At 41.7% G+C, this 12,763-nt stretch overlaps 1 protein-coding gene across 1 annotated transcript in view; it reads right to left on the bottom strand.

The window, feature by feature from the left end:
• Window positions 1-980: 980 nt before the first annotated feature.
• The window catches only part of LOC147019660 (hepatocyte growth factor-like protein), a 102,947-nt gene continuing 91,164 nt past the window's right edge, over window positions 981-12,763 (bottom strand). Inside the window, exons 16-17 of the mRNA XM_085894268.1 lie at window positions 5,134-5,267; window positions 981-1,448 (exon numbers count right to left, since the gene is read on the bottom strand). Coding sequence (XP_085750394.1) covers window positions 1,287-1,448; window positions 5,134-5,267 — 296 coding nt within the window. The 3' untranslated portion in view covers window positions 981-1,286. The remainder of the gene's footprint in view (window positions 1,449-5,133; window positions 5,268-12,763) is intronic.

The raw sequence follows: 12,763 nt of genomic DNA, 5'->3' as shown, positions 1-12,763 counted from the left end.
TCAAAGCAGCTGTTCACCACCACCTCTTATCATCCCCCATCCAAATCCTCGATCTTTTCTACCCCCGTTAATCCACCCCAAACCAACCTCCTTCAAATTCCTTGCTTTCCTTCCTGAAAGGCCCTGTAATGTCCATCTTGTTTACCCAATGTACCTTGCCCCATCCCTCTCCCTTCCACAGATCTCCTAATGTCTCTGTTCCCCACTGTTTTGTCCTTCCCTCTCCCACCCCCCCTTGCTCCCCATGTTGTGCATTGTGCGTTAGCTCTCATACGAGCCTCGACAATGTCGACAAAAAAAAACAATACATTCAATTACAGGCACATTTTAAAACAATTTTTAAAGAAACTTTGTATATGGAATCAACAATGGGGGACGCATTAATTATGTAACAATTTTTTTGGATTTGATCCGCAGTTCATGACCCCAGTGGGTGGGGACTTAAGGTCACAGGGGTCGAAATATATATATATATATATATATATATATATATATATATATATATATATATATATATATATATATATTTTTCCAAATCAACATTAGATATTGGATCATTCTTGGTGGAACGTTTTGTCATCTTTCAACTTTGTTTTAGGTGGGAAGCGTGGGGATTTGCATTGGTGCATCATCGACTTCACTCTAGTTTATTTTTGGAAGAGGGGAAAAACCATTATGAACTCACCTGTCATTGGCTGTATAGAATATATAAAAGCCCCCTCACCCACCCTGATAATTTAGGATTCATACCGGCACCACAATAACATGAGGAACAAGCTCAAATGAGAGAAATATCAACGAGGTTAATCAAATGAGATATAGTATATTTTAATTGCTTTGACATGATATACCTTTTCAACTACCCACATCCATTGCCCAGATCATCCAGAGCTCATGTGAACCTGTTCTTGTATAGGTTTGTGTCAATATTTTCTAACGACCATGCAATTTTGAAATTAATGTTCGATTCCAAGCACAACTACTTTCAGGATTTAATGCAATATTTTCACAAACAATTCACACTTTTAAATTCAGACAGCAAGAGTTGAAGCATCTCATCAGTGTTTGATCAAACCGAAGAAGCATATTACGCGACATCACCGATTGACAAGCTACCGTAAAGTCCACACTGCCATAGAAGAGTACACCGTACTATTTCTTAGTGTCATTAATATGAACTTTTTTCATTTTAAATATATGTCTTTGTAGCCTGAAGAATGAACATTCCATTGATGAGCATTCAAAGCTGGTATGAAATAAACATTTTGATACCTAATCCTTCATCCTCATCTAAGAGTGATCACTTTGTGCACCCAGCCTGAGAACGATGCCACTCTGATGTAGTGGCTGGGTTGTTCAACATTGCCACATGAAAACTTCACTGTAGCAATCCCTTGCAGAGTGTAAATGCCATCTTCTAGACAGCTTAGTGGACCTCCGTAGTCTTTCTGTCAAACACACAGTCATTTTCTATTTTCAATATTTTTTCTATTTTTCTTTTCACTATCAAAAACAAGTGTACTAAATCATCATCATCAGGCATGTCATTGTCACAACATAGCCACAGGTGCAGTATGAGAGAACTCCAAACACTCCTGTCCATCCCTGTCTGTACAGCATCGTCCCATGTCAGACTCAAACAGTGCAGTAGCGGTGTGAAGATATACTTCCACTTTGTACGTGGATGACCTCATTTAACCAAATGCAAATGGATTTCTTTTTCACAAACAATCCACACTTTTAAATTCAGACAGCAAGAGTTGAAGTCATCAGTGTTTGATCACTAACACAGCCAGTAATCCAAACCAATAGAGCTATGTTGGTTTGGACATACAGTACATGCCGACACCAAGATAGCGATGTTGTCGTTTCCCTGATTACCAGTTCCACAAATGGATGGAAGCGAGAAAGAAAGTATTGCGAAGTTCCAGGTTATGGCCTGGACATCTTCCTTATTCGATATTTGGACATATATGCAGAATTGGTAAATGTGTTTCTATCCATTTGTGGAATTGGTAAATAGGGAAACTACAGCATTGCTGTGTTGGTGCCAGCATATGCGTCCAAACCAAAGTAGCTGTCTACGTAGGATTCCCTCAGGTGGAATGCTCTGCAAGCTGTGAAATTTCACTGACTTCTATGTTGGTGATATGTTCCTGCCAAGGTATTCTGAGGATGTGTCTGACAGTTCGTATAGCATGTCAAAGCTGTCTTATTGCGAACATTAACGGTATTTGTTCAAGTCCACGCTTCACATTTGCAACAGGAAATGGGAACCATCAGTGCTCAATGTGGGTGGGTCTTCAGGCATTTGTTCACATGAGATTTCCATGATGGAGAAAGTAAAACTAATGTTGACTGGGCGAGAGCAGCACAGCCACACTTCCAGCATAGAGACTTCGACTTGTGGGTACTGAGTAAGTGGAAGTGAAGTTCAATTGATTATCCCCACGCTGTTTTTTTTTTAAAAAGAGAGGATATTGCAATCGGTTTCGGCTGACCATCTGTCACGCTATCTCCTCCTAAACGATTGGGTAGAAACTCACCACACATGGCAGTTATGATCGCCACGTGGCAAGAATGAGTAAAACAGTATAATATTTGTCTCTGCCCCCCTGGGGTTGGGTCAACAGCTCAAATTCCCAAAAAACTAAATTACGGGCCCATTTTTAAACTTGTTTTAATGAAACTTTATATATGTAATCAACATGAGGTGGGGGGGGGGGAATGCATGAAAAAATATGTAATCAACAATTTTTTGGGGATTTGACCTCCCCATTCAAGACCCAGGGGGTCAACACTTTAAACTCAGAATTTGAAATTTGATCATTCCTGGTGGAACTTTTTGCCATTTTTCAACTTTGCTTGAGGTGGGAAGTGTGGGGATTTGCGATGGCGCGCCATCGACTTCATTGTAATTGATATTTGACTCGTTTGTCTTCAAGTGATCCAACTGCATTGGGTGAACAAATAAAAGCTGTTTTAAAAATTAAATGAACTTAAAAGCACAAGAGTTTGAACTCTTCTGCTTTTAAGTTCATTTTAACTTAACATTTAAAATCCAGAACATGACATAATGGTGCTCTTCCATATTCCATACTGTCATGCTAAAATCTAATATCCCATAGTGAAGTTGATTTCCACCATTTCAGGATGGAGGGTGCACTGCATGAGGTCAAGTGTGTCGTGTAAGAACATCATCAGACATTGAGATGTTTTTTTTTCTTTTCGGCAAATGGTCAAAAGGCAGATGATATTGTTGTGGGCTGGGGATCGGTGGCGAGAACAACCGCTAGGTGGGGAAGTTTACGCCATCTCCCACCGGTCTCCCCAGAATTATAGGCCGTCGCTCCGGATAACTCCAAAGCCAGCAGGTCGATTAATCGACGGTGAAACGCCAATATCTCGACCGCGTGGCGTAGGGTTAATTGTCGAGTTCCCAATATACCTAAAGAACCATGCAGGCTTGGCTACCGGGGATTCATTCCCTCGGCACGTCGTTCTCGAACCGGGTCACTCTATCGACTGGGGGAGAGTTCCAACTACCGACTACCAACTCCAGTTCGGTTGCAGCCGAGCGGAAACTGCCAAAGCCGTGCCGGCTAGGATTAATGGATTATCGGGGATGAAACCCCGTCTGAACTCAGACCCGGACCATGCTGGACCAAATAAAGAAAGGACAGAAACGAGCTGGGAACATTTCTAATAATTTATTTACAATAAAAGACAAGAAGGCAAGACTTGAAGCGAATATGAAGATCAGGAATTTACAATGATTCAAAGCACTTACTCAATTCTACTTATAGACGGGCCCACACACAGTCACACACACAAAAAGAAAAGAAACCCCGGAGTTTTTATTGGACCCTCCAGCCGATGAGAGAGACGAGCTGGGGGTCAGAGTTCGGTTGGGCACCCGTGGGTCGTCGAAGGTCCCAGCCGCACGTGTGGGACTCGTAGCTCATGGTGGCAGCCGTGCGGAGCAATCGGAGCTCCGGTGTGGAGATTAGGGTCGCACACGGGACCCACCAAGGCTCCACGAACAGGCTGGTTCACTCACTCTCCAGCCCAAACACCGTCAACCAACTTGTAACCACTCAAGCACTCAAGATCTCCCAGCGCCAACACTAACAACCACCGAGTCTGCTCGGGGATATATCTCCTCCCACACGGGGAGGGGCCTTGGCGAGAATAATCTCGCTGTCCGTCCCTCATTGGCCTACGGCCGCACCCTAACGGGGTGGAGCCGTGGCCCCTGTTCGGAGACCCCATATTCTCCACATGGCCACGTGGCCTCACTCGCGCAGAGCAAGAGGGTCTGCCCTGAAAGGCCCACTGTACAAAAACTATCGTTTGTGGGGCCCGAGGACCGGAACCGCGAGGCCCCCCTCTCGGCAAGTCAAGGTACGAGCAGCCAGCGGGTGGTGATGGAGCGTGATGGGGAGGTTTGGGATGGATCGTTGGATGTCAAACCTAACTAAAGACGTCACAATGCACACATTTAATCCTCCCGCTAAACAAAAGGACGGGGTCCTGACTACACACGTACTTACCGGCATAACTAACTTTGGGACCTGAATGTTGGGTGCGCATAGTTTCCAGATTCGTCACGATATCTATTGCGAAATGCTGACCGTGTGGTGAAAAACTCCTGTGGATAGAATAAAGGAGAAACCACCAACCAATCCTCCTTACAAATGATATCACTCCATCGGATTTTCACAAGTTATAACCCTTCAATCTTTTACATCAATATTTTGCTGGTGATGAAAATGTTCAAAGAGCAATCAATGCAAGACCAGATTAGTAGCAACCATTCTTTGCTGCAGTTATAGAAGCTGTTATTGGATGTTGGGGAAAATGACTCTCTGGCTGGTGCTTCTGCTGAAAAGTCACACACACACACACACACACACACACACACACACACACACACACACACACACACACACACACACACACACACACACACACACACACACACACACACAGTGATAACTTTGACAGTAAATGTCAAAGTGATCACAAAAGTTAGGTCCAAACACACAAAGGTATCACACACTGCTTTCTTGACACCATTTTGACTTCACAGTATGAAGTATTGTACCAGCGTTAACATGCACAAGGACTAACCTCACAGTAGTCGGTTTTGCCACCATAAGCACAGATCATGTTGTTTGTGATTGTTTCGCTGGACGACTCCTGGCACAGATTATGCTCCATTATCTTCACGGCCCCTGACAGTAAACTTCCGTATTGTCCTTCAACTGCAAAGGGGTGACACTATTCATCCAAAGCTGCAAGCACCAAATAGCAGGTTCATCAGTCAGGGTTACAAATTGAATAAGTACATAACTGTTCAGTCTTTGACTAACTGTTTAAGGTGCACATCACAGTGGCCTACAAAAGTGTTTATCCCTCTGAAACGTTTTCACATTTTGATACCACCTCAGCTTATTTCATGATACTTTCAAATCAAGCTATATATATATATATATATATATATATATATATATATATATATATATATATATATATATATATATATATATATCTTCTTCTTCTTTCGGCTGCTCCCGTTCGGGGTCGCCACAGCGGATCATCCGTATGATCCGCACAGTGATTTGGCACATGTTTTACGCCGGATGCCCTTCCTGACGCAACCCTGGTCGCCTCTTACGACACAGGGATATGGTACACCTATTTTAACCGGGGTATACACCGGCCCAGTATACTGGTACTCATTTGGAAGGATGACCTCGGAAGGATGATAGGCTGAGTCAACCCCCTGGTGTATTAATTCAGTGGCCCAACGGGGCTTGAACTCAGGACCTTTTGGATCCTAAGCCGTTGCCCAAACCACTGCTCTAACACACCAGGCTCTTAAACTATATATATATATATATATATATATATATATATATATATATATATATATATATATATATATATATATATATATATATATATATATTTATATATAAATATATATATATATATTCTTCAGAAACTATTCCAAAGTGATAACGCTAAAAAAATGCAGATAGAATGTGAATAAGTTAGATTCACAGAGAAAAATCAGACGATTTTCAGTTGCATATATATATATATATATATATATATATATATATATATATATATATATATATATATATATATATATATATATATATATTTATATATATATATATATATATATATATTTATATTTATATATATATAAATATATATATATATATATATATATATATATATATATATATATATAAATATATATATATATTCTTCAGAAACTATTCCAAAGTGATAACGCTAAAAAAAATGCAGATAGAATGTGAATAAGTTAGATTCACAGAGAAAAATCAGACGATTTTCAGTTGCATAAGTATTGAAACCTTTTGCCTAATTAACCATGAATCACTTCAGGCGCAAATTATCTGTTTGAAAGGTTACAAAACAAGAGTAATAGGCTTTACCTGCATATAATTAGTGGTTTAACTTAGACATTAAGCTCTCCACTTAGCGAAGGAGTTTTAATGTGCAACTCACTTGGTAAACCAACAAGGCAAACATGAAGACCAAGGAGCTTTCCAAAGAAGTCAGACATAAAGTAGTGGAGAAGCACCGTTCAGGAGAGGGTTGTAAGAAGATTTCAAAGTCACTCATTATCCCTTTGAGTTTGGTGAAATCCATCATTAAGAAGTGGAAGATGTATCATACAACCTACACTACCCAGATCAGGTAGCCGATCCAAACTCAGCAGCAGGGTAAGCAGGAAACTGGTTTGGTATGTCATTCTAAATCCAACAATGACTTTGAAAGACGTGCAAGGCTCTACGTCTGAGATTGGGGTCAGTATTCATCAATCAACAATATCCCATTCCCTTCACAAAGCTGGCCTCTATGGACAGGTGGCACGAAAGAAGCCATTACTGAAAAAGACATTGAAAAGCTCACATAGAGTTTGCAAAAAAGCATCTTGGTGATACTGCAGGCATGTGGAGAAACGTTTTGTGGTCAGATGAGACAAAAATGGAACTTTTTGGTCTAATCTCTAAATTCAAAGCGTTACGTCTGGCGCAAGCCTAACACTGCACATCACCCAATCAACAGCATCCCTACGATCAAGCACAATGGTGGCAGCATCATGTTATGGGGCTGCTTTTCATCAGCAGGGACTGGCAAGCTTGTCAGGATAGAAGGGATAGAAGGGACAATGGACGGTGTAAAGTACAGGAGAATCCTTGATGAAAACCTGCTTGAGTCAGCCATGAATCTGAAAATGGGTAGGAGATTCACATTTCAGCAGGACAATGATTCGAAGCACAAAACTAAAGCCACACTGGAGTGGCTGAATAAGAATAAAATATATGTTCTTGAATCGCCCAGTCAAAGTCCTGACAACCCAATTGAACATTTATTGTGAAACTTGAAGATTGCAGTCCGTTGATGATCCCCATCAAACTTGGCAGAATGAGAACAATTTTCACGTGAAGAATGGACAAATATTTCACCATGTCACTGTGAAAATCTGATGAAGACCTACCCACAAACACTTATAGCAGTCATTTCTACAAAAAGGTGCTTACACCAAGTACTGACATAAGGGGCTGAATACTTTTACAATGAGTGAGTTTTGATTTGTTTTTTTTTCATGTATTCCTGACATGTCACCTCTTTCAACTACAAGTGTTGAGTTTGATCTCTTCAGTCTACACCATTAAATGTCAATGTGTGCGTGTGTGTGTGTGTGTGTGTGTGTGTGTGTGTGTGTGTGTGTGTGTGTGTGTGTGTGTGTGTGTGTGTGTGTCCTCCATAACTCCAAAACCAAAAACCGAGCAGCCTGAAACTTTGCATGCGGACGAAGAAAACTCCAAGGAAGTGCAAGAGTGAAAATTGGGTGTTTGGGTAAATTAAAACACACCTTTTGAAGATAATTAACAGCCTTATTTAATTACATCCTTCATCAGGCGATCCTCAGCCACCTCGCTGTCTGGAGTCTTAAGGCGTTTCCTGGGTAACCTCGCTCGGGTCTAAAGCCACCATGTTTTTTTCTGGCATGATCAACCATGCCTTGACTTGGAACAGGGTGCAATGCTTTCTGAACAATAAAGTTTTGTTTTCACTTTCCTCACTCATATTAACAAATTCCTGTTCATCATAGCTATGAATTGCTGTGTGCATCGCTTTTGGAAGTACAAGAGTTTTCAAATCAGAAGCTTCAGCGATTTCATGCATTCTACGATACGATTTTCCTAATTCTAACTAATAAAAGTACTGATTAAAGTATATCATCAAAATATTATTCGGTTTTGAGAATCGGATATCGTCCGGACCCAATAGGTGTCGACATCTGTTGTGAAATCTGATAATCTAAGGAAATAATGAAGCCAATATACCTATTTACATTAAGCAAGCAAGGCTGTTCCCTCCTTCTCCATAGATACACAAGAAAATGTGAAATTTCCAAAGCATTAAACTTATCTTTTTCTACTATATGTAGAATTATATTGAGTGAACAAATAATTGAGGAATGTAAGAAAATTAACCAGCTTCATTGAGCAAAATGATTTAATGTATTCACTGCAAGACATCATGCCCTTGTCCCTCAGAGGGACTGCCTATCCATAGCGTCTGCCAGATCTGTATCTATATTTTCGGAGGTTTCGCAAGGTGCTCTACAGGGAATAAAAGCAAATCTGGTGAAAAAGGACGTTTTTAAATAAAGTTATAATTTTTGTGCAGACACCGAACCGATGTACCACATGACGCGCAGGCAAGCTGGTGGATTTTGGGTTATGTTTATTTCATGGGCGATTGAACTCTGCGATTTCTCCAGGGTTGTTCTGCATTAAGCTGCACTTATTTTGTGGATAAAGTCATTATTTGAACAAATTCATTTCATTTCATTAACTGCTGCATGCGCAGTGAAGACAGGCTTTATAGTTAATGGGATCCTGTATGATATGCAGCAACAGCCTGGCCAACCATTCCTTATCAACCATTTAATTGGAGTGCTTGCATGAGTGCTAAAGCCACTTGCTGAATGCCTTCCAGTCGATAGCGGTACCGTGCAACATCCTTCTGAGTGAATAGTTCACTCACTGCAGACTCTTTTGCCTGCCACGTCATTCAGAGTGAGTGGTTCATGCTCCATCATTCAAAGCGAGTGGTTCGTGCTCCATCATTCAGAGCAAGTGGTTCGTGCTCCATCATTCAGAGCGAGTGGTTTGTGCTCCATCATTCAGAGTGAGTGGTTCGTGCTCTGTCATTCAGAGTGAGTGGTTTGTGCTCCGTCATTCAGAGTGAGTGGTTCATGCTCCGTCATTCAGAGTGTGTGGTTTGTGCTCCATCATTCAGAGCGAGTGGTTCGTGCTCCGTTGCCCTGAGTGAGCGATTCGTGCCCTGTCACCCTGAGCAAGTGGTTCATGCTCTGTCGACTTAGTGAGTGGCTTGTCCTCCCTTGTCCTGAGCGAGTGGTTCATGCTCCGTTGCCCTGAGCGAGTGGTTATTGCTCCATCACCCTGAACGAGTGGTTTGTCCTCCATCACCCTGAGCGAGTGGCTCGCGCTCTCTCGCCCTGAGCGAATGGTTCGTGCTCCATTACCCTGAGCAAGTGGTTCACACTCTGTCACCCTGAGCGAGTGGTTCGTGCTCCGTCACCCTGAGCAAGTGGTTTGTCCTCCATCACCCTGATTGAGTGGTTTGTGCTCCGTTATCCTGAGTGAGTGGTTCGTGCTCCGTTACCCTGAGTGAGTGGTTCGTGCTTCGTTGCCCTAAGCGAGTGGTTCATGCTCCGTCACCCTGATCGAGTGGTTCGTGCTCCATCACCCTGAGCGAGTGGTTCGTGCTCTGTCATTTTGACCGTGTTGTTGTGAAATAACACCTAATTTCTAAGCCGTTTCATTGTGTTTTCGAAATTACTGAGCCAAGTATTTTTTCCACCCGTCACATGCAGCTGTTTATAAAGAATAATGTTTGTGAACATATCTCTGAAACATCTATATAAATGCAACATTGATTTTCAGTAAAAGCTATTCAATGTTTCTGGGTTGGATGCAGTAAGTTCTGTAGTTGGTAATCACACTGACTCCAGCCTGCCGATTCCCGAAAATTGCCGATATCGGCAAGCGTGTGTGTGTGTGTGTGTGTGTGTGTGTGTGTGTGTGTGTGTGTGTGTGTGTGTGTGTGTTGTTCATAACATGTTCTCTCTGCTGACTCCCTATCTTCATCTCTCTCTCTCTCTCTCTCTCTCTCTCTCTCTCTCTCTCTCTCTCTCTCTCTCTCTCTCTCTCTCTCTCTCTCTCTCTCTCTCTCTGTCCCATCTTTGCTCTACCCCCTCCCAATACAGTGCGGCAACCTCCTCTCACATCTCTTTCTCTCATCTCTCTCTCTCTCTCTCTCTCTCTCTCTCTCTCTCTCTCTCTCTCTCTCTCTCTCTCTCTCTCTCTCTCTCTCTCTCTCTCACTGTCTCTGGATATATCCGGATGGTGGTGAATTCTGGACAGTGTTTATCTCCGGACGTGTCTGGGCAGGGTTTGGTTCTGGACGTGTCTGGGCAGGGTTTGTCTCCGGGCAGGGTTTGTCTCTGGATGTATCCAGGCAGGATTTGTCTCCAGAGATGTCCAAGCAGTGTTTATCTCCAGACGTGTCCAGGCAGGTTTTGTCTCCGGACGTGTCCGGGCAGGGTTTGGCTCTGGACGTTTTCGGGCAGGGTTTTTCTCTGGATGTATCCAGGCAGGGTTTGTCTCCAGACGTGTCCGAGCAGTGTTTGTTCCCAGACATGTCTGAGTAGTGTTTGTCTTCGGACATCTTGGCGCCAGACACGTCTGTGTGGTATTTGTCTCCGGACGTGTTTATAGTATGACCAGTAGAAAATGGATTTTAGACATTTTTTTTGTTTCCATCTTCACTGTTATTCTTTGCAGAATCATTTTGATGAGATGGTATGAATCATAATTAATGCTCCACCACATGTCTGCCTTCCCTTCCTCTCACCTCATACTGTCTTCACTTCCCCCACTCCTTGCTCCCACCCCCTCCTCTCTCCTTTCCTCTCCACCTCTTCACTCTCCCTGCTCTCTCTCTCTCACCCATGCCTCCTCTTTTTCTCCCTCTCTCCTTTGGCATTACCATCAGTAAAGTAACGGGTTGTATTTGCTAGTTATGAATAAAAAAGTTAACTTGGAAAAATTGTTTCTACATAATTCATCCAAACGTGGCATAACTGGTCGGGGTAAATACTTTTACAGGTCACTATACAATGTTATAATGTTAACCTTCCATGCTTCTCTTTCCCAGGAAGAGTGACATATATCAACATGAGTGAACATAACTTGCCAGTAAGTTGTTGGATAGTCCTGTATATAGCTTACAAAGCAGTGACATTGCTTTTTCATATTCAATATATCCCACAGATGAAAGTGCAATGTACTCGGTGGCACTGTGGTTAGAGCGTCCGCTTTGAGTCTTGGAGGCTGGTGGTTTGCTGCCAACTGTGGCTGAGTAATATACCAAAGAGTTTAAAATGGTACATTCTGCTTCCTTGCAAGACACTCAGCATTTAGAGGCTGGAGTATAAATAAACCCCGTTTATTAGCATCTTTAATTGGGGCATGACATTTCTCCCTAAAATGCCCCACTGAATGTAGAGAGAAAAGGGGACATCACAAGATGGCACCGCCAGCATCCAGTATGCTCCAAGAAGTAACGGCAGTGCTTGTCTGATGTGAAGTCTGTGTTGTCTATCATCTCTGTCTGCATGTGAATATGTGATTTGTGTGTGTAAGAGCTGTTCTATAAGCTTTTAAAATGGTATAATATTCTCGATGGTATTCATCGAATATGTACCCCACGCAGTCTTGAGAAGGACTTGGTGCGAGCTAACTATTTTGTCACCGAACCAACTCAAATCCACCTACTTTTGTCATAACTCTTCAACAACTTTTTGAGATATCATGACATATATATATATATATATATATATATATATATATATATATATATATATATATATATATATATATATATATATATATATATATATATATATATATAGTTTTAACCCTATCTCTCAATTTTAGAAAATAGGCCCATGTTGACATTTTGACCACAAAATTAATTGGTGGTTGAATTCACTCAACTGATACGCAAATCCCCTTCAAATTTCACATCAATCGGATAAAAATTGACAATTTTAGAAATTCGGCCGATGTTGACGTTTTCGCGTGTGTTGACCTTTTTGCCGATGTTGACCTCAAAAGAATTGGTGGTTGAATTAAGTGAGATATGAAAATCCTGTTCAAATTTCATGTCAATCAGATGAAAATTGTCAATTTTAGAACTTATGGACTATGTTGACCTTTTCGCCAATGTTGACCTCAAAAATAGTGGTTGAATTCAGTGACCCGGTATGAAAATCCTGTTCTAATTCCAAATCAATTGGATGAAAATTGAGGATTTTAGAAATTTGGCCGATGTTGACCTATTTGTTTCTGTCGACCTCAAAAAGGTGACTGCTATATCACATGGTCATGTAGCATGTGGTAATGTTTCAATTTCCTCCTCTGAACGGTTTCCGATGTACGCTCCTAATAAAATGCACACACGTAAAACGTACGTACGACATACTTACACTACCGATTGCTTAGCCCCACATTTCGCTTCGTGAGTGCAGGGTAAAAATGGATGGTTTAGCCCTCTGTCTGTGGGAAAGGTGGTGTGTGTGTGTGTGTGTGTGTGTGTGTGTGTGTGTGTGTGTGTG

This window comes from Eptatretus burgeri, chromosome 9 (genome assembly GCF_056783735.1).
Source record: "Eptatretus burgeri isolate ZD-2024b chromosome 9, Ebu_testis_v1, whole genome shotgun sequence".
NCBI classification, from domain to species: Eukaryota; Metazoa; Chordata; class Myxini; order Myxiniformes; family Myxinidae; genus Eptatretus; species Eptatretus burgeri.
This window is presented reverse-complemented; position numbering and strand designations above follow the sequence as displayed.